Source organism: Heptranchias perlo, chromosome 9, assembly GCF_035084215.1.
Source record: "Heptranchias perlo isolate sHepPer1 chromosome 9, sHepPer1.hap1, whole genome shotgun sequence".
Taxonomy (NCBI): Eukaryota; Metazoa; Chordata; class Chondrichthyes; order Hexanchiformes; family Hexanchidae; genus Heptranchias; species Heptranchias perlo.
This window is the reverse complement of record NC_090333.1, coordinates 62,610,266-62,637,506: the sequence shown is the minus strand read 5'-3', so window position 1 is coordinate 62,637,506 and position 27,241 is coordinate 62,610,266. Positions and strand designations below refer to the sequence as shown.

Below are 27,241 nucleotides of genomic sequence, written 5' to 3'. Positions count from 1 at the left end.
ACGTCCTCAGGGTGTCACAAAGTGTTATACAATCAACATTTTTTATTACTACATTATTTATCCCTCCATAAACATCGCTTAAAAAGATTATCTGGTCAGTATCACATTGCTGTTTGTGGGAACTTGCTGTGTGCAAATTGGCTGCCGCGTTTCCTACATTACAACAGTGATTACACTTCAAAAGTACTTAATTGGCTGTAAAGTGATTTGGAACATCCTGAGGTTGTGAAAGGCACTATATAAATGCAAGTTCTTTTTGATCAGTGCAGTCACTGTTACATAGACAAAACATAGTTGCCAATTCGTGCACAGCAAGGTCCCACTAATGCCAAACGAATAAATGATCAGATACTTTTTTTTGTGGTTTTGGTTGAGGAAGGAATGTGGGCCAGAACTGCAGGAAAATTCCCCAGCTTTAATTTGAATTATGTCATGGGATCTTTTGCATCCACTTGAGCAGGTAGATCGGACCTCGGTTTAACATTTCACCCGAAAGATTGCATCTCCAACATTGCAGCACTCCCTTAGAACTACACTGAAGTGTCAGCGAGATTATGGGCTCAATTTTGTAGTGAAGCTTGAATCCAAAACCTTCTGACTCAGAGTGCCGTCAAGTGAGCCAAGCTGATAGTTGATGTGTATTAATGTACTGTAAATATGAACGCTTAAATAACTAACTGCTACTTTTGTATTAGTGCATATGTAGCTTGGTAGCATTCAGTACCTAAGTTACAAAACCGGATGTTTACTTGTAACATCAGCAGAAAGCCCATTCACCCCAAACATCACTTGGTGTGAATACCGCAAATAAGCTAAATGCATTTATAGAATGAAATTAAATCACTGTAGGAAAATCAGTTAACACATTGGAAGGTTTCTGTGTATAATAATGATGCGATGTCAGTAATCTTGCTCCATTTAATGTCTTAGGTAAAAAGATCCTATTTTTCGTGCATTATGGATGATCAGCCTTCACAACATCAGTTCGCTGGTCAAGTTGCAGTTTCTGCATTTCAATCACAGGTACTACTTTTAAATGTTTAAAAGCTATTGTAGTAAATATGGTGCAGAAATGCTTTGTATCTTTTTGCAGTATTATTTTAAAAGAATAAAAGGACTTGCATTTATATAGCGCCTTTCATGACCTAAGGACGTCTCAATGCGCTTTACAGCCAATGAAGTGCTTTTGAAGTGTAGTTGCTGTTGTAATGTAGCAAACATGGCAACCAAATTGCGCACAGCAAGGTCCCACAAATAGCAATAAGATGATGACCAGATAATCTTTTTTAGTGATGTTGTTTGAGGGAGAAATATTGGCCAGAGTACTGGGGCGAAGTCCCCAGCTCTTCTTTGAATAGTGCCATGGATCTTTTAAGTCCACCTGAGAGGGCAGATGGGACGTCGGTTTCACGTCTGATCTGTAAACACTCATCCGAAAGGCGGCACCTCTGACAGTGCAGTTCTCCCTCAGTATTGCACTGAAGGGACAGCCTAGAACGTGTGCTAAAGTCGCTGGAATGGGAATTGAACCCATGACTTTATGACTCAGAGATGAGAGAGTGATCACTAAGCCAAGGCTGACAGGATTTCAGCATGTTATAACAAATACATGTGAATTAATGCTACATATTCTTTAAGAAGAATACATTAAACCATTTGTTTAAAATGCATTTCTGGCAAAACAGTTTTTCAGATGTGCCAGACAATCCCTGAGTTTGTCCAAGTGATGAAATACAAAAGGGGGGGCAGGTATGTGAATTGTCCTCTGGGAGTGAACCAAAAGCAATATTTACCTTCTTTGAAGTTGTGATGGATTCTATTCCAGTGTGGAACTAGTGTAATTGTAAATAAATCCTAATTCTGAAGCTTTTAAATGTACGTTCTACTTTAATTGCCACTCTTTCATCATTGCTTTTTCTTCAATAACATATGTTTCTTGATGGACTTGGCTGCTTTAAAGTTCTATTAGGTGTTTGAATCCTGCTTTTTTAGGCTATTTTTAACATGTGTGTTTGTGTGTGTGTGTGTGATATGCAATGCAGACATATTTTCTTTATTATTGATTGAAAATATAACAGTATAAGTATAAATCTGTATATATGGAACAAGCCTGTGGTACTTCTAAACAAGTTATTAACCAAATGTTTCAGCAATGGGTCATTGCTGTCTGGTTAAATGATTTTCAGAACCTTTATTCTGACAGTTGGTGACATCATTGCTTAACAATCATTAACCCCAGTTCATATTTAGTTAATGAGTATCTAAGAATCTGCTTGGTTACTGAGTGGGCATTGATCCTCTGCTGGAGACCAGTGTTCTTTGAACACAGTCTTGTGATTTTAATCCACTTCTCCATCTCTATTCCAACATAAAATTGACATAATTGTGTGCAGTAACTATGTTTTCCATTTTTGGCATTGCCTTATGTGAAATAAATTCTGGTTACAGCAGCGTACTTTTGAAAATCTGACAGTTCATTGTCGCCTCTGTTAAAATTCTGAAACTAAACTTAGCCAGCTCAAAATTCTATGCAGCATTGTTTTTGTCTTTTTCCGATGACCTTGTTCAATGGATAGTGTCACAAGTTGAAAAGGTATCTTTTTTTTTAAAAGAGAAACTTAGGACACCAACAAGGTTGAAAAGAAGTTTAGATAAATCAAGTAGTGATTAGGTGACATTAAGTTAAGATTAACAGAGTTAAGGAGTTCCATTTTCAGAAAAGAATCAGTTTTTAAAAAAAAATTCTTGGGATGTGGGCGTCACTGGGAAGGCCAGCATTTATTGCTTATCCCAAGTTGTCCTGAGGAGATGTTGGGGGGCCTTCTTGAACTGCTGCTATCCGTGTGAGGAAGGCATTATCTTTGTAGCGGTCTGATACAACTTAGTGGCACTTCAGAGGGTTATTAAGAGTCAATTACATTAATGTGGGACTGAAGTCATTTTAGGTTTTCTTAGCTAAAGGACATTAGTGAACCAGTTGGGTTTTTACAACAATCCGACAGCTATAGTCACTTTTACAGGCTTTTTTTTCCCCCTAACTGAATTCAAATTTTCAAACTACCATGGTGGGATTTGAACTTATGTTCTTTGGATTATTAGTCCAGGGCTCTGGATTACTAATCCAATAACATAACCACTACACTACGGTATCCCTTCGATTAAGAGGTTGTGATGAATCTTGATTTAAACACTGAGAATGCAAGAATGAAGACCATAAAAGAGTGTGTATTTGCAGCTTTGAAGCTTACCTTTGCAGCTGGGAAAAGGAAATTCATGGAAGCACCTACAATAATCTATTATTACATTAAAAACAGTAAGTGGTGGCTACGTTCCTAAGATATTGCACATGTAGGTGGTGATGTGAGCATATGGTTACACCAAAGCGTTATGTGACAGGGCTACCTGAAACAAAGTTTGGGCATTGAAGAATACCAGAAGACTGCCAACCTCTGTGGAACTGTACCTTCAGGAGATAAGGGTGAAAAAAATAATTAGACTTTATGGACTTAAAAGGACACAAGCTCAACTTAGCAGTGGAATAATAACTTGTGCATTATTTGGGATAATCGTCTTACTATGAGCAATGTCGCAGTACATATGCTAAGGAATATGTGGGAATTTCCTGTGGTGTTGCACACAGGGATTGAAGACTATATAATTGTGATCTTATTTCATTATTTCTAAAGAATGTGACCATAGTCCTTAAAGCACCAGATGACTGAGGCTTCTACGATGCAGACAAAAAGAAACTAAACCGCTGAACTTTAAATATTGTGAAAGAAGTATTCCATTCACTTAGCCGCCGCATACCTATCACGATTAATTACCCCTGTAGAATGTAAACTCAGTTTTTGTCAGGAGAAAAAAAAACCAAATCATAGCCATACTCTCTCACACAAAGACACAGAAATAAAACCCACAGAGTGGCTTGGACAACTTAATTTTAAAAACTTTTTCAACCACATAAACAACACAGAATAACAATGAAATCCATCTACTTAGTAAAAATTAAGTGAATGGGGAACACTGTGAATGATTTCAGTATAAATGTAAGAAAGGAATTAAGAGGACGACAACACTCATTGATATAGATTGTAAATAGTTGAGGCCCAAGCACTGATCCCTGTGGCACTCCACTCATTACATCTTGCCAACCTGAAAATGACCCATTTATTTCTACTCTCTGTTTCCTGTTGGCTAACCAATCCTTTATCCATGCTATGGATATGTTATATAATATGTTACCCCCTACACCATGAGCTCTTATTTTGAGTAGTAGCCTTTGATGTAGCACCTTGTCAAAAGCCTTCTGCAAATCCAAGTACACCACATCCACAGGATCCCCTTTATCCACGTTACTTCCTCAAAGAACTCTAATAAATTAGTCAGACACTATTTCCCTTTCACAAAGCCGTGTTGACTCTGCCTGATTGCATTGAGATTTTCTAAGTGCCCTGCTGCAACCTCCTAAATAATAGATTCTAGCATTTTCCCTATGACAGATGTTAAGCTAACTGGCCTGTAGTTTCCTACTTTCTGTCTTCCTCCTTTCTCGAATAGAGGAGTTACATTTGCCATTTTCCAATCTGATGGGACCCTTCCAGAATCTAGGGAATTTTGGAAAATTAATACCATTGCATCTACTATCTCTGCAGCCACTTCTTTTAAGACCCTAGGATGAAGTCCATCAGGACCTGGGGACTTGTCAGCTTTTAGTTCCAATATTTTTTTCAGAACCCTTTCCCTGGTGATTGTAAATGTTTTAAGTTCCTCCCTCCCTCTCACCTCTTGATTCACAATTATTTCTGGCATGTTATTTGTATCCTCTACAGTGAAGACTGTTGCAAAATATCTGTTCAATTCATCTGCCATTTCTTTATTCTCCATTATTAATTCCCCAGACACTCTAGCGGACCAACGCAACCTTGCCTGAAGTTGTTGTACCATTTATGCATAAATAACGGTGAGCGCCATTAGCCTCACTGTTATTTTGACAGCAAAATCTGGGCCATCACATATAGTTTTAAGTGATGGTGAATGCACAGTAACTGCAATGTCAATACAAGTATTTATCTATTAACGTAGTTTGCATGACCTCGATCAACCAGTAGCCCAAAGTGCCAGTTGGGTAGAAAATACAAATTCTTTACAAAGTTGCAGACCATCGGAGAAAAAAACTTTTAAAGCAGAGCCAAAATATTGATTTTTTAACTCTGGGCAAACTGCCAGCAGGCTGAATGGATTGATTTATTTCACTGTGTAAAAACTCTCTCAGAATGACAAAGAAGCCCAATCGCTGACTCATTGTGATATTAGAGGGCCGGAAAAATAATTTATCTTTTTGCCCACATCATGGGGAGTGCAGGGTTCGCTTGTTCACTCTTGCAGCATAGATGAGACCTGCAGGCACAGAAAAAAAATCAATTTTAAAAAATCTGTTAAAAGCACACGCACGCACGCACGCACGCACGCACGCACACACACACACACAACAAAGAAGCCGAGCAATGGTTTGGCACTCTCTTTGACATTGGAGGGACAGGGATTTCATTTTAATTCACATCGTGGGAAATGCGGGCTTCACATTTATTTATTTACTAGTGCAGCCCGGCAGGGAGCAGTGGGCTCGGGGAAAATCAATTTTAACTATAATAAACCATATATTTTAAGTTAAAATTGGTTAAATTCTAAGTGAGCAGGGGTGTCTCTAAGTTTTGAATGGGGTGGAAAAGCTGAGAAGTTCAAGGTTTACATTGAAGATGTTACATTGATAGATATGGTGGAAATATGCATCACAGGTATTAGTGTTGCACTTTACCGATTAAATAGGTGTTACAAATAGGAAGTCTCAAGAATTTTAATGTACTCGTTGATCTATGTAGGTCTCGCACACATGGATGGCCGAGTGGGTGCGTTGGGGGCGGGGGGACTCTGAAAATGGCGGAATCCCGGAGCGGGTTCGTAGCCCGGCTCCAACCCGCTCACTTCCGGGTTCCCCAATGACGCGTTCGGGTGCGCACGCAGCTCCCGCATGCGGAACTCCCACCGGCAATTAAAGCCAGCAGGATGATAATTTAGATAGTTACTTAGGTAGTTGAGGTACTTGACAGACCTCATTGACTGGAGATTTTGGCAGGGGTGCAATTTTGAAGGATCCTCAGCATGTTTCCCATGCTGTGGGAAACATTCCCTGTTGGAGCAGACATGTTTCAGCCAGCAGCCAGTGGGAGATGCAAAGGATTATTTGACAGTTGGGGGGAATACCTCATTTATTGCAGCAGGACACTTTGTCACTTCAGACAAAGTTTTGGCTGCAACACCTTTGTCTTTCCACTCAAAATTCTTAATTTATACCTGAAACTCTGCTGTGCAAACACGTTTATCTACTTTGCGGACCCTCTCAAACTCTCACCGTCAGGATGGGAGGGGCGCCTTAGCTGCATTCATCACTTCATCTGAGGATGAGCAACATCACCAGCCTCGCCAGGCACGCCGTCCACCTCCGCCACGTGGAGCTCCACAACACAGTGCTGCGCCACAGGCAACTGCACAAAATAGTCGTGCAACTACACATACACCCACTGTGGGGTGACCCAATGGGTGGCATCAAGTGTGGGTGTTCATGGTGAACCTCATGACTTGGACTTATTACACAAGCCAGTCAAGGATGGCCAAGACGTGGCTGTAGTGGTGACAATAATAATATTTAATGTGCCATTAATAAAAATCAAATATAAATAAAAAACATGACAAACCGTCAAACACCCTTGTGCATCCCCTTTGTGCTCACAAAACCTTTGCCGTACACTTCCGACTACTCCTACGTGGTGCTTTCCCTGTGGCTGCAGCAGAGGTAGTGGCAGGTTGCTCTTAGTCATGCCCTGACCGATTTAGATGCTTTGGGCCTACGCCCTCTGGGTTTCAGTGCCCGTGAGGGCCCCGCCAAAGACTGCTCCACCTGCACCTGTGCAGGGCAAACTCGACCATCTGGAGAGGAGGCAGCATTGCGGGTACTGGTTGAGGGGGGGCAACGGGTGAGACGTGGGAGCGCTTTGAGTGGCATCCCCACTTCCATGACCCCTTTCATCATCATCCCTCTCCTGGGCCAGGCCGACACCACTCCTACCATCCTGCTGGATGACAGTTTGGAGGACATGTGTGAAACCTTGTAAGGCCAGTGCTAGTTTATCTGCCTGCCAGTTTAAGGCGGCAGAAAGTTGCTCACCCTGAGTCCGAAGGGCCGTTGTCAGGGCCTCATTGGACTCATTGGTGAGCTGTGCTTGAAGCTCGATGGAGATTAGCCTTCCCTCCATCGCAGACATTCCCGCACTGACCCGCGACACTATCTTAGAGATGCCCTCACATCCCTGTGACGGTATCTCAGAGATTCCCTCCTGTACCTGTGCCACCATTCCACTCATGCAGGAGTTGGACTCCTCCATCCTCTGCGCGATTGTGGAGAGTGGAGAGTGCGCGTGGCACCTGTTCCACGTAAATGTGCTGCTGCCTCTCGATCATTCTCCTTTAAAGGATGGCCCCCAGGGTTCAGCATCTGTGTCCAGCTGAGCAGAGCCTGGAGAAGAGTGCTCCCACCGACGCGGACTCTCCATAGCTGCCCCTGCCACCAATGTCTGCTGGTGCTCACGTGTGTGGTGACTCACCATGTGCGACCCAACTAAGTGAGGACGGGGTCTCACCGAGGTATGTGTATCTGCGCTGGTGGATGGATGGCTCAGATGTGACGGTGCCGTCTCAGAGGCCGGCAGGTCCTCTGAGGAATCGCCCTCCGCCATCACGGCGGTCGCTGAAGGCCCTGTAAGAGAACAGAAGACAATATTAAGCATGATGACAGATTTTGAGGTGCTGAAGATGGCAAGGCATGTTAACATCATTTGCTATTGTGAGTGCTGAATGTTAAAATTCTGTCACCAGCCATTTGTCGGGTGGCAGCCTCGGCGTCCCTGACGGACAGGCACTCGAGGGTGCGGCTCACTTCAAGAGCCTCCTGCTCCGTGTCCATGAGGACGACCTGATGTTGCGGCCCCCCTCCGGTCTTCGCCCTCTCCTGTGCATTCTGAGCTCTCTTCTCCTATAAGGGGAAAAAGTAGAGAGGTGTGAGTGAGGGATGGTGTCGTGGCCAACCGCTAAATGCATTGGTTTGGGTGAGGCTGACCATGAAAGAGATGCATCGGAGGGTGAGTATGAGACAGAGCCATGACATTGTATGAGGATTGGGTTGAGTGGTAGTGGTGGGATGAGTACTGGGGAAGTGAGTAAGTGCAGGTAGGTTGAGGATGAGTTTTGAGTAGGTGTGAGGAGTGATGTGATGGAGTAGTGTTGGCAGTGCAGAAGGAGATGTGGGGTGGGGGCGGTGATGTGGAAGACGGAGTGTAGGCGAATGAGTAAGTGTACTCACTTTGGCTGACCTATTTAGGTCATTGAAGTGCTTCCTGCACTGGATCCATGTGCGGGAGACTTTGCTGCTACTGCTGACCTCCTCTGCCACCTCGAGCCAGGCCTTTTTGGTGGCAGAGACAGGCCACTTCCTCCCGTCCGACGGGTAGAAAATCTCCCTCCACCTCTTCACCCCATCCAGTAAGACCTGGAGTGAGGCATCAGTAAATCTGGGAGCAGCCTTCCTCCTGGGCTGCGCCATTCTATAATTTTGGTTCTATGCTGCAGGAGCAGCCGTTGGAGGACTGTCCCTTTAAATAGGGCTCCTCCAGCTGACAGCCTGTGATGCGGGTGCGCAGTCCGCCTGCTGTGCAGGTTTCCGACGGGAAACCCGGAAGCCACGGTAAGTGGCTTCAGTTTATCTGCGATTGCATGGGGAACGGACAGATTTCACTGGGGGATTACCCATGCGCCCAGTTGCCGCCCCCCCCCTGCTGCCATCCAGCCTCCCTGATAATATCGGGGCCATGGAGTCAGGGTGAAGCGGGGTTAGATTGTGGAGCATAATTGGACCAGGGAGTATGGCAGGAATTTAAAGTTATGCATTTTGTCATTATTTTTATATACTACTTTGATTTTATATTGTTCATAGTTAAACAGGAAAACTTGGGGCAGTTCTGGAAGCAGAGAAGTAGGGTTGGTTGGAGCTGAGGAATTTCTCTGTGATGCAGGGTGAGGAGCTGGAACACACAAAGCTGAAGTGCTGCAGCACCACCACTGGTAGGAGGGTGCAATGACAGTGTATCATGTTTTCATTATTAATGTAAACATGGAAATATAACAGAAAATTTGCCAGCAAAGTGTGACAAGAACATGACAATAGTAATAAGGTTTTGTAGACCGATGTAAGATTTTTTTATATATATGTATAAATATCTCATAATTTCACTTTTACTGTGAAGTAGCAAAGAATTTACATTTGTCTGCTTTCATCTTGGCTTGCAAATAGAATTAAACTATTCTTATAAGCCCAGCCGGACACTTCGGTTAAGAAGGATATCAAGGGACGCTTATTAAGAGGGATAGTGTAATTCCTTATTTAAACAAAATTAATTAAATGAATTTCATGGCCTGCAAGCATACTTGCCGTGTAGTTTTTGCGGCATTCAGTGTGCAATGAATGAGATAATTGTACTAGTCTGCGGTACATTTTACCATTTTTATCCAGTGACCGCATGATGTGCTTTTTTATTCGCTTGGTGTATGTTGAGGTGTTGATGAGAAACCACACTTGCAAGAGGTAAAACAAGTCCCACATTATGTTTAAACATGGTAAAATGATGCAAGAACTCTTTGTTTTGGAGCTGCGTTTCAATCGCCAATCAGTCCAATTTCTAATACAAAATTTTTAAAACAATTTTTTTTTTGAAAGTTTAAGAATGACAGATTTTGTTGGAATTTGTGGATAATTAGTATGTGCATACGATTCCACCAATTCTTGTACATAAGGCACCCCTTGGCTGTGTACTGAACAAGTTAATTGGACAACATAATTTTCCTATACATTGGATTGACAATTCATCTTTGTGTGTATTTCAGCATTTTCTACTGTAGGACCTGTTTGTTTCTGAAGTAAATCACTTTTCTGGGCAAGTCATGCTCAGGCCCCAGAAATAAATAGGGATAGTTCTAATGTACTGCATTAGGTGTTTCCCACCAACTTAATTCTAGTGGAAACAGAAAACCAATATGATTACCACAGAACAGAATTAAATTGGTTTATTGTGTGATGTAAGCACAAAATTGCATCCTTAAATCATGAATTCCTGACATTTCCTTCTATTAGTTATTTAAGATCTTATTAATTATATTGGTGTGGAATTAGAAAGACTCGCTGTTTTATTCATAACCTTCAAATCTAGTTTAGCTGGTACTTGAAAACCTTCTGAAGTTACAGGGATTCAAGGAGGTATTAGTGATTGGGTAAGAATTTATAAGTGATAACCACAAAATAATAGTTAAATTGAAGCCTGTGAAGGTATTTAAATGGGGGGAAAATAGCTATAGGTAAATTACTGTTGTTTGCTTTCTGTTGCAAACAAATCATTATAAATACTGAAAATCACTTTATCAATTTCTGTTGATAAATTTCTGAATTTGAGAAATAAAATCTGAAATTTCCCATTTTTTTTCTTTTCAAAAAGTCAGGTCCAGAGATGTACGTACTTTGCCTCCATAATGTAAGGACGCATGTTGAGGAGCTTTGTAATGACCAAAGCTACATTATTTTAAAAAAATGGATACACTGCATGTAATGGTCGGAGTGTATATTGACATCACTGTATCAGCCAATGAGGCGGGGTGGGACTTACGGCAGAACTTACAGCAGTGTATTTTACAACAAACAAAGTCTATTTATTCAGCAAACAGCAAAACAAACAAAGTCTATTTACAGAGTCTATTTAAAAAGAGTCTCTACAAACTGCAACAAACAGAACTCATGAACGAAGCTGTAGCGACTTCTCCCGATAAAGGCAGGGTGATTTCTCCAGCAAGCTGCAGTGAGTGGAAGATAGTTACATACAAATTATGTGCGTTAAATCAATCCCAGTCAAGTGCAGCAATGCAGTCTCCATTGTCAATCCAATGTATAGGAAAATTATGTTGTCCAATTAACTTGTTCAGTATACAGCCAAGGGGTGCCAAGGCGTGATTGACGCGGGAATTACCTAATCATCTCCATTCTGGCCTGGAATAGTGGTGTCACTATATGCAGCCTATAATGATGGCAGTATATTGTTCACAACATGTACTGCAAAATTCAATGTTAGCATCAACTATATTATTTCAGTCAGGCTTTAAAAATATTTGTTCCTCCCAATACTGTGATGATATGCAACTGAAACATGAATTTTAGCAGTTAACTTTTTGCAGTAGAATCCATTCACAAATATTCTAAATGTATTTTATTGCTAAAATAGATTGACGATGTTTAGTATTCATGAAATTACATTACTTTTGGAACTGCCATTGAGGCCATAAAAGTAGCTTTTGCGAATTGTGTAAATAATTATAGGTTGTCATTTATTTCAACTGTGCCTTGTTGCTCTTCTGCATGTTTTTTGCATCTTCATGTTCAAAATAAAAATGGATTTTTTTTTTTCCCCTCTGATTTCTCTGAATTTACTCTTTTTTGAGGGCTCTAATTATTTCCCTTGGATTCGCTCCTGGCTTTTGATGCTAAAAATAAAAATGGAAGAACACTTGAAAAAAAAAATTGTTAAATTAGCAATAAAAATGGATTTTAAAGGTCTTGTATTAGAGTTTATGGGAATTGTTCAATGGAAATAACTGCAGAACTGAAGATAAATAATTTCAAAGTAAGCAGATGTTTAAATTCTCCCCCCCCAAATTTCGACATAGAAGTCAATCACTTGGACCCACCATTCTAATTGTGAAATAAAATTCAGCAAGAACTTTTCAAATCTCTTAATTCATTTTTATTAAAATATGATGGTTCCTGTAGCAGTGGTCAAGCTCAGTTTTGAAGTAGTGGTCTCCCTTCCACATGTTTGTCCCCATGTATTGCATTTCAATTGCAGTCGATCTGGTTTCAGATGCGCAAAATATATAGGAGCAGTCTGCTCTGAATTAAGGCCAGGCATGGGAATTTAATTTTTTTGATCTAAAATAGTACAATGCAAATTCAGAACCCTCAAAATAAAAGGCTCAGTAATTCCCAAGTCGGTTGTTTTCTAACTAATTCAAATTACAGGGTAGGTTCATTCCAGACAAGATAAAATTCTTTTCAGTACAACCGAAATGACTGTTGTACATATCCAGCATGATTGCTGTGGCACGTAGTCCAAAAATAGTGTAATATTACAGTTTCTACTGAGACCTGGTGTGAATAGAACTAGAGTTTCCTGGCCTACTTTTCTATTGGAAGAGAGAAAAATCACTTTTACAATGTTGGTTGGGTCAAAATTTCATAATACATCATACAGAAGCTTCAGAATGAATGTAACCTAAAGAATATTTTTGGACTTTTGAAACGTCACCTCACAACCAACTGAAGTAGTGTAATGGAAAGCTGTTTTTTTAATCTGTGGAGGCTGTATCCTCAGTTGTTTTTGAAATGTATAATGCAATTCTCTCTTGCTGAGCTTCATTTTAAGTGCAGAGACAATTATCCTCGTGCTACTCAATTGTCCAGTAGACATTACCATAAAAACGCACTTCTTTATCTCATGAAAAAAGTTTTAAATGATTTATTCATATGATATTGGAAACTGGCATTTTAAACAGAGGGGAAGCTTGCTTCTAACTTACTAAGTGTGAAAGGTTATAAATTATGTGGCTGTTAATCATAATTTAACTGCTCCCAATGGGATAATTCACTGCTTTAAAATTAAAATGATAATTCATGTACTCAGTTATCCCTTCATGTTTCCACCACAGACTATGCTCCATAACTGCTTTACACATGACCTGAATTCCCTTTTCATCAGGGGTCATGGAATAGAATGTCATGCTTTTAATTCATGTGTAGGAAATTTCTGAAACTTTTCTCACTCGCAATAAAAAGAATAACAACTGGTAACCAAAAAGATGCTTTAGGCTTGAATATCTATTGTTTTATCACTTTTCTTCCTAATTGTGGAACTGTGTGTCTAAGATTATCAGATGTAAATTAATTATTTGAGACTAATGTAGAACCTTGTTTGTGGGATGGAGCACTAAATGAGGACAGGGCTTTGACCAAATTACCAATTATAACAGGGGCATTGCATTTGTACAAAACAGGTAGTGTTGGGGAGAACTAAAAAAACAGTATATTTTGGCATTGTAGCTGTGGGCTCTTGACAATTAGTCTAGGTTCTAGTTTAGACTTTTTTTATTCGTTCATGGGATGTGGGCGTCGCTGGCGAGGCCGGCATTTATTGCAGTCTTGTTGTAAAATATTCACCAGCTTGCTGTTGTGTGACTATAAATGACTGGAATTTCTTTCTTGCTGTCATATTCTGTTCTTTATTTTTTGCTGTACGAAGAAGAGGGATCATCAGTTCAAAAAAAGGTAGCAGTAAGAATTAACTCTTGACCCTTTGAAGAAAACGCTGATATATAATAACCTTTTCTGCCACTTCCCCAGCTCTTTCAATAGCTATCTAATCTATAATAATAGTCTTACACACAGCACATAAATCTTGTAAGTGTTTGCATTTAATTCATGGGCTGAACAAGGAACTACCATGCTGATAATATGTTGAAAATTTGTTTTGGTAGGATGTGATTAGTTTAATAATAATGCAACAATAGTTTTAAAATATGGTACCTGGTTACATGTTTCAGGTTCAAGGGACAGTGATCTGCTGGATTGAAGTTCTGAGATATGATTGGTTGAAGGTTACTGGTCTCTTGTTCTGCAATCTGATTGGTCAGACAGAGAATCGCTAACACTTCGACATTCACGCAAATAATAAATGCAAAAATTTTAAATAGATTGTAACTAAGTACCATTAACAGGATACATGCTGCTTCAGTTCTTTCACCTAAAAAAAATATAAAAATGTCAAAAGAATGTGTCTTTTTTTCCTCTAATTAGCAAAACTAGGATGATGTTTTATATTTGTAATGTCAGTAAGTTGTAGGTTCAAGTCCCACTCCAAAGACTTAGGCACATAAGTTAGGCTGACACTTCAGTGCAGTACTGAGGGAGTGTTTACAGATCAGACGTTAAACTGATGTCCCATCTGTGCTCTCAGGTGGATGTAAAAGATCCCCTGGCACTACTCGAAAAGCAGGGGAGTTCTTCGCGGTGTCCTGGCCAATACTTCTCCCTCAACCAACATCACGAAAAACAGATTATCTGGTCGTTGTCTTATTGCTATTTGTGGGACCTTGTGCACAAATTGGCTTCTGTGTTTTCCCTACATTACAACAGTGAGTACACTTCAAAAGTACTTCATTGGCTGTAAAGCATTTTGGGACATCCTGAGCTTGTGAAAGATGCTATATAGATGCAAGTTCTTTGTTATCAGTGGAAGCAGGAATAAGAAATTTAAATGCCTTGGGCAAATAAATGTAAGATTTTGGACAACTTGTGGATCAAATAGGTCCTGGCCATGTGCGCTGTGCCCCATCATACTGCAGTTCATATTGTGGCCCATAAAAATGATGGCTGACTGATGTGCCAGGAAATTTTTTGTAATTATATGTAGATTTTCAGAGCAATATTATGGTTGCAGGCATTGATTCACTTGTAGTATTGGCATTTTGGGTTGGGTTCTTGTGGTGTGTGGAGGTAGTAGGGACTGCAGAGGAGTATGGGTCCTTAGTGTAAGGCTGTTTCATCCAGCTGTAGTATTGCTGGCAGTCAGTTGCGAGATTGTGTGAAGGCATTCAGTTAGGAATAGGATGAGTGGCATATTAGGTAGTGAGTTTAAGCATGATACATGAATTATTTTTGATTGGTTTTCATATCACTTCTGAAGTAGCAAAAATGTTTCAGTGTTAGAATATTAGTTATTTGTTTTATTTTTTCCTCTGTTGTAAATTTTTTTTCATTTTTAAAAAAAACAAATTTTGTCTCCACAGGTGTGTGAACATTTTCATGTGGTGCAGCTTGTTATAATCAAAATTATTCATGTGTAAAAGTGATGACATACTGCTCTAGAGGCCACAATGATTTATATAATTTTAAATCTCGCAATTTTAAAGCTGGTATAATTATTGGGATTTTTTTTAGCAAAGCAGCTTCAGTTTCTGTAGTTGAATAAATTAAGAATGTTAAACTAATAAAACAAAGACTATTCAATGGTCTGAACTCCACACAAGTAGCTTTTAAATGGTATTTATAATATGATATTTCTGACAACCATGGAGAACCTTTTTAGTTCTCTTACATGACTTGCTGCTACTATTACAGGATGTTGCTTAGTTGGTGTTTTCACATACAGCCAAGTCACCAGTTTGCCAATTTGCAGGTGTCAAATGCTTCCTGCCACTTTTAAAATGTTTCGATAGAATTTATTTTGCCAAGTCTTGAAAAACCCGTTTAGCACATTTTTCTACTTACCAGTAATTTACACTTTATATATTGTCCAGTATTTCAGCATCCCTACAGAACACCTTCTGTTTAATTTGGGCTACAATTTCATAAAATGTGTAATGTGGGTAAAAAAGCATTTGAATAGGAATTTACAGCTACAGTTATTTATGGCTAACAGGAATAATTGATCATATACAGAAAACACAGTATATGGTGGAAACGAGTCACTGAAGAGGAAGAAACAAAATCTAACGAAAATGAGATACCATTGATAACGTTGACACTGAGAAAGAATGAAAAACATATACCGAAAAGTTTTGGTCTAGCATCCTCTGGAAAGAAAGTGATCTAGTAGACATGGCACAGAAAAATCTTGAGATATAAACATTTGTTAGATCAACACAGATGAAATACCAACAGTTCACAGTGGAAATGAACAGAGTTATAATATTACTGGCCAATGAACAGTCTGAAGTGTGGGAATTAAAAAAATTCTGTACACCTAATGCTGGGTAGTCACACTATTGAAGTGTTTTAAAAAAAAAAAAAAAAATATTGAATCACCTTTGAACAGATGGGAGCTTAAGTAAACAATTTGGAATATTTTGATAGTAATAAAGCAAGTACTGTTTTACCCCTAACCCCTTGGTACCACAATCATATGACAGTTTGTACTGACTGCTAGTTGCTGGTAACTAACTGTGGCTTATCGCTTGATAAACTTGCATTGATTATCTGTCACAAACAAGTTCAATATGTTCTGTTCAATTTACACTGCACTGCTATGTGCTGTCAACTTAGCTCAGGGGATTTGAGGCTAGTACCTTAGCTAAGGTAGCTTTCAAAATAAACTTTTTCTTAAAGTTACCTATGTTTCTGTCAATCCTACATTTTAATTGCCTTTATCGAAGAGGAGAGCGCTATTTTTAGTCACTAACATGAGAACAGCAACAACATGCTAAAATAAAATTGCTGACTGCTGACCTGCAACGTTCCTTATATCACATAGCTCCAGATAAAGGACAGTAGTTGAAAAAAGTAAGATTAATGAACTTTTACGTTACTAGCAGATATTTTAAATATTTATGTAATTTCAAGGCTGTAATCTTATCTGGGTTTCACACAAACACGAATCCCTTGACCATAAACTCAACTCTCACTCTTGTCATTTGACATTGCTTGACTGAAATACAGCATTTGTTATCCATTATGCCATTTACAATATTGTGACATGTGCAATAAGCTATGTTGGCAAGACAGTACTGTTATATTTTCTACAGTCCTCTAATGCTCAACAGGCACAACAGTGAGCCAGCGCCAGTGCACTCATAAGTGAGTCTGCTCATTGCAGATTAATGGAGAAAATTGTGAACTGTGTATGTGGAATATACTTGCACTTCTGTAACCCAGTCATGGACCAGTAACTTTCTAGACTAAACTTAACTTTTGCTATCAGTTTATGATCAATATCTAAAACAGTCAATTGGTTTCTAGCATTTAGCACCACTTGTGTAGATTGAATATGTGGAATTGTTTTTGAAACCGCTACATTTTTGACTCCGATAATTGAGGTATTTGCATTCCCAGTGACAACATTTCATACTGTTGTCCTTCACACCAAGTTTACAACATTTAGAATTATTTAACTTTTACCACAACATCCACTGCTTGGAGTTGACCATTTAATAATTAGTCAAAATTTTAACTGACCTTTGGCATTACTGCACAGATCAGGCAGTATAGCTACATAAGGAACTTAGCAAATACCATGTGGTTGTAATACAGGACAACAACTCTAACATGGGGTGTACAGCAGTCTTCTGACCAGTAAAATCCTCACAGAATAAAGCAATTGTGATGTTTGTCTTTTTATCTCCAAATTTGTAAAATCGGCGATTAGACTGCTTTATACCAAAATGAACACCTTACTCCCCGCTTTTTATTTGTGCCTGACATCATTTAAGAGAGTGATTTTTTAAAAAGAAATTGCTGATTTGTCTTGACAAATGCACCTGGTTTCTTCATTCTGCCACATTGACAGTACAACGATGATTGAGAATTCATCATGAGATTGCATCCCAGTACTTTCTGGCAGTGCATTGGAGTGCAAGGAATCTTTTGTTCTAAAACAATATAGGCTGATTGCTTGAGGTTCTGTACTGTGATGTATTGGCTTGCAGGAGGATTTCTAACTTGTCATAGTGAGAGTGTATTACAAGGTTGTAACACACTCCAGGCGTTCTGATGATTTCCTAAACTGTGAGAGTACAGCTCAAGCAGTTTAGAATTTCATCAGCATCCTATGATTATGTTACAGCCTGAAAAGCTGGTTCATCATATTTTATTTTATGCAGTGTTTACTGTTGTTGATATTTTTTGTTGGGTGGCCAGGAGTTTTCTAGCTGCATATCGTGTGTGCTGAGGCCTCCACAACCTTTTTTCTTTCTCCATGTGCTAAATAATAGAAGAGAGGTGTTGTACAGTGTTCTGATAAGTAGTTTTGACGCTTGGATCAGGGACATGAAGAACGGGATTTTACTGAGAAAGACACTAGTTACAGGGAAATGACGCATGAGGTATGTATTGCTGTAATTACTGTTTTGTCAGTTGAAGGAGCAATGTGCCTTAGACAGGGTTTGTTGGTAGTTTTGAAGCTCTGCATTTTCGGTATGGTTGGACTAAGACAATTGTGATTCTGCTTCCTACCTGGAGTCTAATATTTCATAGGTAGAACACCTAATGAGAGAGTACATTGTTGGCTAGGTGAAATTAGCTGAGTCGAAACTGTACTATCCTGTTTACAAAATAGTTACCTGAAGCTGCAGCTCACTTACATTATTGGTATTAGCATCCCCAACCAGCCAGTCCTCCTGATTCGCCATCAGTTAAAGGAGTGAAACATAATTACCAAATAAGCAATTGTAATGCAGGAGTGAAAGAACTTATTGTGACTACATTTTTTAGTAAAGAATAATGATGATAATGGCTTTTTGCATTCGAAAACAATGAATACATCCAATCTATTTTATTCTTTTACTATTCTTTATATTATGATTTGAAATCTTAAAGTGAATTCAGAAAATAGTTTTTTTTATATTTCTCTGATTTTCCAACAATATCAGCTGTTAATAAATTCTGTTAATTATTTTAAAATCTTTTTCTGCTAGAAAATGTAGCATGATGATAGTAGCTGTAAACGTGCTCCCTTTAAATGGATTTTAAAAAGATATAAAATTCTATGAAACGTGGGTATCCAAATGTGAGTTGCTACATGAAGCTCGAATTCTGTTTTGTTAAATTTGGGTAGCAGTGCTTAATTTAACATGGAACAAGAATTGATTTGTATCAGTCACATTCCATTGACCTGAATGAAAGCCCCTGTTGGTACAAAATTGAGTTTGTGGAACAAAAAACAAACAAATTGCATTGTGAATAAAAGTGACCCAGTGGTGGTTAGGGATGTACAGTTATGCTGTTCCTCACGTCAGCTCTCCATGTCTAAATTGTATGACAGGACAAGGCAGCAGATGAGACAAGCTGTCGCTCAGCTACTCTGGCCTTTTGAAGAGAGGCCATGGGAGGAAAAGGTGCTGCAAATAGGCTGTGAAGTTTACATACACTGCCCACTGTTAAACAGATTACCTCTAATGAAGTGTCTAATGCTCAGCCTGCATCATCCTAATCCTAGGTGGCAGTTTGTCCCTCAGCTGCCAAGAAACACCACCCTCTGGCCTTATATCACCAATGTCTTCACAGTGCACTGGGAGGTGCCTGGCTTTAATAAACCAAGACAGTGTGTGATCTGACATGCAAATGTAGGTCATTGCATATGTAAATGTGTGATTACAGACTTGCATGCCAGAACACATTAGTGAGACTTTGCTCTCAGCATGTGGTTGTCATAGTTCCTCAAAAGCTGATGCTAACATTTGTCAAGTTATCACATACGCCAAAAAGACAAAAAATAGTGCTGTAAATGTGGTCTACTTAATGAACCTGCAATTCACAAATTCTGAAATATTTGAAAATGTACACCATGCTGTTTTTAAACTCTGTTTGTATTTATGCTAGCACTGTATACACTATACTATCAAATACATTAGAATTTTAATTGATTGGCAGCAGTTGTAGCTCATACACATTTAAAATGTTGACTTTTCCTCTATTTTCGGTCTGTTTCTATTTGCTTTGTTTTTTCTGATATGCTGATGGCAGCATTCAGAGCTGTCAGTCAGTCACAGACTCGCATTCTGTCAGTATCAAAAACATTTTTATTCATGAATATTACTTTCATTTTTGTTTCTTAACACAAACTGATTTTAATTCAAGTGTTGACTATTTTGAATCTGGTGGCATGTGTCCTTTCTTTTTAAAAGTACAAAGGGATAGGAGATCTCTTTATATGTTCACGACATTATTGTCTACACTAGCAATCATGGTGGGGGAGATGTTTGTGGCTGGGCCCAAAGCAACCAAGATGGGGCTTCCTTTTTGAAATTTTGTCTTTTAAATGTTCAGTATTTTCAGTCCTTAATGATCTAATGGGACAAAGGATAGGGGACAGGTACACCTGCATTTTCCGCTAGTGCACAAATATCCAACTACTGATGAGTTTAATAAGAGTGAGAACCTGGCAGAAATGCATCAATTTCTCTGAAGGTGCTCAAGCTTTGGTTATTGGAGTTGGCTTTTTTTTTGTTGGGTTTCCAGTGTGTTGTGCCACTGAGTGATGGATCACACAATTGATTTTGTTTCCACCTCCCCCAAACTTTAGACAGTACCTGATCTGCAGCAAGTTACTGTAAACAGGTGCCGAATGGCGGGTTGGAAGCTGATTGCCATCTACAGCCTTGGCTCAAGTTGGTGCTTAGCCTTTGAAGAATATAAAGTGGGAGAAGGGGTAGGTAGGATAGTTGAAGAGGACATTTGCCTTAAATAAAAAGTACAAAAACACAAAATCTGGAGAAAGCCTCCAATGTTGTCAGGACTCTTAATGAGCAGTAGTGTACAAAAGGTCTACATTACTCTAATGTGGTGTTAAAATAGCACAAATGAAAAACAAATGCTCAAATGGTGCATTTTCTACAGTTTGCTGGATTGGCTTATTGAATTAGACATTAGTTGATCTGGTGTTTGTAGCCAATTCCAGCAAAATTCATGACATGATTTTTGTAAATTCAGGGTAAAACAGTGGTGTTAAATGAAAGAATACTGCACCTGTCAAAAAACATTAATCTTTACTGAATTTTCTTTATGGCATATGTTATCTGTCATGTGGCATTTCCAAAACTCATTCTGTAAATTTCTGTTGCAGAATGTTAGACTTAGCAATCACACATTGCTTCATTTGCAGTAAAGGTCGCTGTTATGTTAAATTAATGGAGAATATTGACACCACCCATCCATATGTATTTTTTGTTGGTACATTACATTAACTAAACGGTGTCAACTAAAGCAGAAATAAGTAAGTAGAATTTTTTTTTAAATTGCAAGTTCTGGAAATCTGGGGAACAAAATTCTGGGAATACAGGGCAGATCTGTCAGCATCTGAGGTGAGAAAAGACAGGTTAATGTATCTGGTACAGACCCTTTGTCAGAACCATTCTCCTGAAATGTTAACCTGAAACTATCTCTTCTTCAGATGCTGGCATACCTACTGCACATTTTGAGTTTTCTAATTTTATTAAGAGTTAATTAAGTCTTGAACACAGTAGTTGATTGTTTATTTCAAAAGCTTTCTAGCAGTTCCTTATTTAGGTTCAGAGAGTGAAAGGATGGAACAATTCAAGGGCAAAGGTAGGGGAGGGGATGGGAAGGCAGTGGTCCAATATCCAAGTAGGCTGAGAAGTGGTGACTGGATCCAAGATTTGCAGGAGCTGGGGAAGAGAAACAGTATGAGATTGGCATTGACTAAAGCAGGAAGCTAAGCAGACAGATTTGGGGGAGGCTGGAACAGATTTAGGGAGATGAAATTGTGAAGTATATAATGGGTTTAAAGTTATATGTAGATGAGTAACGGTATCCTGTTGAATCTCTTTTTGGGGAAAAAAAATTAAAATGCCTAGAATAACCTCTAATTTTAAGTATTGATTTGAAATAAGAATCGAGTATTAGCAAGGCTTGTACCAGAACAGTAGCAGTAAACAGACACCGCATAATAGTTTAACAAGTTGATCTAATGTCCATCAATAGTAAGGTCTGTATGGCATTTTTCTGGCCTCTGTCTCGCTTATTTTATATTGTGCTTAGTGGGGTGCTAAGACCACCAGCTCTTGACACACAGGTCTTGCGTAGCTGATGGCAACCCCAGAGTAAACTTGCCACATTTGCCAAACGGACCACTGGGAAGACCTGGTTTTAAAAAAAAAAGTTTTCCAGGTTGGCTGTCTTTACTGAATCTGGCAAGCTGAGTTTACTGCCAGCTATGCAAGACCTGTGGATTGGGATCCCGAGCACCACACTAAGTGCAATATAACAGCAGTAGTTGAATAAACATACATGAACTATCCACATTTTGCCTGCAAGTAATCTGAATGCTTGCACCTTATGCAAGTTACAACCAATAGTCTTGAAATAAATTGATGAAAGATACTTGAACCTTTTAGACTAATCATTTTACCTATATATCATATGAAGTGAAGATTTGACAACTTTCTCAAAAAAAATGCAAGGCAAAAATTCTCAACTTAATTCAAAGAAATTGTATCTTTTGAATATGTTCAAAAATGACAGGTGGCACAATACTTTAGTGCTTCCATGCACTGCTCTACAGAATAATGAGACACTTACTTGCACTTGTGATTCCTAACAGTGACTTCTGAAATTACTTTCAGGAGGTGGTGCCAAGCAAAGACCCCAGCCTACCTTCTCTTTACCCCTCTCCATTCATATAGAAAGAAAAATCAGAGGAAGTGCCTCAAACAAAGCTTGTAACTTTTCCAGCAGCAGGTTGAAGAGTGCCACTGGCAGGGTAGTCTGCCTGCCCTCATGGGTGAGGAGTGATGTATGACTCAAAGAGCCTTAAAAAATGCAGTGAAAGAAAAGTTCAAGCAAATGTTCTAGAACAGTTAATGCTGCTGCATTTTGGGTCATTTCCAAATTGGATCTATACGGTATTTATTTTACATTATTTTTAATTATCAAAATGATACATGCTAATTTTAACCCTCATCTCTGCCAGATTTTCTAAATGCTTTGAATTGTACTGCGTTGGATTGCTATTTATATCTGAATTATATATTTGACAACATTCAATTAAGAATTCACTTCCAAAGAATATTGTGTGTCAGGATAACAGAAATGGATGGTGTTTAACAGCCTTTTCCTATTTTTTACATTATTGTGTTTTTTTTTTCTTGCCACCAAATTTGACTTTATGCATGTTTCAAATTTACAGAAGCCTCTGCGTCCCGATTTGGGCCTCAATACACTGGGAAACTTCCAAATAGAGAAGAAGATTGGCCGTGGACAGTTTAGTGAAGTGTATCGAGCAGCATGCCTATTAGATGGAATGCCTGTAGCTTTGAAGAAAGTGCAGGTAGGTACATTTAAGTGAAATTTAGTAGTAGTATTGTACCACAAGAACAGTCGAAAGCAATAGGTCCAGAGCTCAGAAGCAAGAATCGCATATGTATTTCTGTACACATGGACTTTAGGTACAAACCTCGACAACTTCGGAAATGTGTTGGTTAATTTAGATTTCTTTTTAGTGATGTCAAGCTGTTGTGCGATGATATTCAGTGCCTACAACAATGATTCATATAATTGTTTTCATTCTCTGGATGTGGGCATAGCTGGCAAGGCCAGCATTTATGGCTCATCCCTCGTTGTCCTTGAGAAGGTGGTGGTAGGTTGCTTTCTTGAACCGCTGCAGTCCGTGCAATGACAGTATTTCCACAATGCTGTTAGGTATGGAGTTCGAGGATTTTTGACCCAGTGACAATGAAGGAACGGTGTTATACGTCCAAGGCAGGTTGGTGTATGACTTGGAGGAGAACTTGGAGATAATGTTCCCATGCACCTGTTGCCTTTGTCCTTCTAGGTGGTGGAGGTCGTGGGTTTGGGAGGTGCTGCCAAAGAAGCTTTGGTGAATTGCTGCATTGAACTCCATAAATAGTACACGTTGCAGCCATGGTATGCTGGTGATGAAGGGAGTGGATGTTTAGGCTAGTGGATGAAATGCCAATCAAGCGCACTGTTTTGCCTTGGATGGTGTCGAGCTTCTTGAGTTGTTGTAGCTGCACTCATCCAGGCAAGTGGAGAGTATTCCATCACACTCCTGACTTGTGCCTTGTAGATGGTGGAGTGGTTTTGGGGAGTCAGGAGGTGAGTCACTCGCTGCAGAATACCCAGCCTCTGAACTGTTCTAGTAGCCACAGCATTTATGTGGCTGGTCCAGTTGAGTTCCTGGTTGATGGTAACTCCCAGAATGTTGATGGGGGATTGGCAATGGTAATGCCATTGAATGTCAAGGGGAGATGGTTAGACTCTCTCTTGTTGGAGATAGTCATTGCCTGGCACTTGTGTGGCGTGAATGTTACTTACTACTTATTAGCCCAAGCCTGGATGTTGTCCAGTCTTGCTGCATGCAGTTATCAACTGCCTCATTATCTGAGGAATTATGAATGGAGCTGATCACTGTGCACCCATCAGCGAACAGCCCCACTTCTGACCTTATGATGGAGGAAAGGTCATTCATGAAGCAGTTGAAGATAGTTGGACCTAGGATGCTACCCCGAGGAACTCCTGCAGCGATGTCCTGAGGCTGCGATGATTGGCCTCTGACAACCACAACCATCTTCCTTTGTGCTAGGTGTGACACTGGAGAGTTTTCCCCTCTTTACTACTGACGTCAGTTTGACTAGATGCCACACTCGTCAAATGCTGCCTTGATGTCAAGAGCAGTCACTCTAACATCACCTTTGGAATTCAGCTTGTGTCCATGTTTGGACCATGGCTGTAATGAGGTCTGGAGCCGAGTGGTCCAGGCAGAACTCAAGCTGATCATTGGTGAGTAAGTGCCGTTTGATAGCACTGTTGACTCCTTCCATCACTTTGCCGTTGATTGAGAGGGGGCTGATATGGCGTTAATTAGCAGAGTTGGACTTGTCCTGCTTGCTGTGGACAGAATGTACCTGGGCAATTTTTCACATTGTTGGGTAGATGACAGTGTTCTTGCTGTACTGGAAAAGCTAGGCTAGAGACGTTGCTGGTTCTGTAGTACAGATCTTCAGCAACACAGCTGAGATGTTATTGGGGCCAGTAGCCTTTACGATTTCCAGTGCACTCAGCTGTTTCTTGATATAATGTTGAGTGAATTGAATTCGCTGAAGACTGGCATCTGTGATGGTGGGCACCTTGGGAGGAGGCTGAGAAGGATCATCAACTCTGCACTTCTGGCTGAAGATGGTTATGAACATTTCAACCTTGTCTTTTGCACTCGCGTGCTGGGCTTTGCCATCATTGAGGATGGGGATGGTCATGAACCCTCCGTATCAACCACGTTGGTATGGGACATCAGTCACACATAGGCCAGACCAGGTAAGGACAGCAGGTTTCCTTCCCGAAAGGACATTAGTGAACCAGTTGGGTTTTTTACGACAATCCAACAGATTCATGGTCACTTTTACTGATACCAGCTCTTTAGTCCAGATTTTATTTTTTTTGAACTGAATTCAAGCTGCCATGGTGGGATTTGAACATGCATTATCAGTCCAGTAACAATCTCTATGTTACCGTACCTAACTGTAATGCTACCTATTTAGTCGCAATGTAAATCTGTTGCTGATGTACTTCATAAGATATTCTGAACCAGTCACAGCTGACTGGAGGCAATACAAAGAAAAACTGCAAAAATGGGAGATCTAAAATTAAAAACAGTAAATGTAGATCCATCAGTGTCTGAAAGAGAGAAGACAGGCTAATGTTTAGAATGGAAAATTTCTAACTGTCATCAAGTCAACATTGTGAACAACCATAAAAGATCAAGCCAAAGAATGCCTTCTGATCAAGGAATTTATCACAACTCAGAGATGGACATTTTGCTTAATAAATGAATGGCTGAAGGATTGATCTATTTTTCTATTCATCACTGTAAATCAGAGGATACACTAGTATGTAATAATTGGAACTTTTACTGCATGACAGAAAGTGAGTTATGATATAGATTAATAAATTAATAGCCATGATAATATTACATTGTTGTGTTACATGGCATAAACATTCCTAATTATAAGCCGGTGACTACACTTCAAAAGTACTTCATTGGCTGTAAAGCGCTTTGGGACATCCTGAGGTCGTGAAAGGTGCTATATAAATGCAAGCCTTTCTTTGAAATCTGCAGATCCTTTGACTTACCGTGAGCAATGCTACAGAAAGTCCACTAATGTATTCAAAGTTTTATGTACTGAACGTATTTCCTGTAAATGTAATACTTGCGACCTTTCAAACTTCTGCTAGTCTGAATCATAGTTAATTATTTTTCATTCCCTCTTCCCACCCCCTCCTTCTCATTTGCTCCAGCCGAAGGCTTTATAACTGACTCACAATATGTAATACGACAGGAGATTTGCTAGTGTGTAATATAAAATTCACGTATTTCTATGAAATGCATCTCCAAACCATACATATGACACTCTCTATATTGATTGACAGTTATTTTTGCATGCATCATTTTTTTTGGTTAAATATTGCTCTATGCTTTTTTAGATGTATTTTGCAAATTGTGCTTCTAAAAGAATCATTGCATCAATGTTTTTGTACAGGGGAAAATACAGGTCTTCACGTGGAGAAAGTAGAATAGAATTTTTATTTGTATTAGTACTTTTGTGTATCGGGCATGAAAAGGAAACCTTATATTAATATTTTTTTTTAGATATTTGAAATGATGGATGCCAAAGCTCGTCAAGATTGCATAAAAGAAATAGATCTCTTAAAGGTAAGAATGGTATGAGAACTAGACTAGAAACTGGGGAAAATTAATTGTAACAATTTTTTTAATATTCACGTAGTTGGAGTTGTCTGGCAGATACTGACCTATTTATAGAAACAACCAAAGAAGACTACAGAAAATACTTATACAATCTTTATCTTATAACTAAATACATTGGATTCTCCATACCTTGTTGAGAGAGCCAAGACCATTGTTATGTACAGTAACTGTATAATACTGCTAACAGCATAAACCTTCAGTACTTGTGACAACTTTCATTGTGATCATGATATGGTACCACCTGTTTATTGAGTAGGGTTAATTTTAAAAACATTCCACTGTACCAGTGGCCATTTTATGGGTTAATCTGTGGCAAGTCAGTTTCTCGAACATTTACCAAAAAAATTCGAAGTGAACCATACACCTGCGTTTGCCTTGTAGCTACGACCACAATAGCCATGAAAGTACAGCTCTCTTTTTCAATGGGATCTCTTTCAAGGGAACACGAAATTGGCCTAGATTACCCATGGCGTGCAAAGCACAATGAATGAAGAATAATGTATTAATTTTAGGTATTTTGAAGCCCTTTAGGTCTTTTGAAGTAATACTTTTCCCTCCTCTCTCAACTGGTTAACGCTTAGCCACTTACTAGTTTAGTAGGTTAATTACATAATAAAACAATAACACTTCCTAATTTAGCTACATGGCTTATCTACCTTGTAAGTAGTTATGAGCTTCACATAATTTATTGATATAAATTCAGTTGCATGTGGGTTTGCCTTCAGTACTGTGTATTTTTGGGGAATATTTTTGATTCACTGCTTTCAATCTCAGCTATTTACTGGAACTCAACTGTAGAAATTGAC

The 27,241-nt window shown here is 39.2% G+C and overlaps 1 protein-coding gene across 4 annotated transcripts in view; it reads left to right on the top strand.

Annotated features, from left to right (window-relative positions):
- Positions 1-27,241, top strand: part of nek7 (NIMA-related kinase 7) — a 188,522-nt gene that overhangs the window by 89,983 nt on the left and 71,298 nt on the right. For all 4 annotated transcript variants that reach the window (XM_067990628.1, XM_067990631.1, XM_067990629.1 and 1 more), the window contains exons 3-5: positions 931-1,023; positions 22,842-22,982; positions 26,319-26,381. In XM_067990628.1, coding sequence (XP_067846729.1) covers positions 958-1,023; positions 22,842-22,982; positions 26,319-26,381 — 270 coding nt within the window. In that variant the 5' untranslated portion in view covers positions 931-957. The remainder of the gene's footprint in view (positions 1-930; positions 1,024-22,841; positions 22,983-26,318; positions 26,382-27,241) is intronic.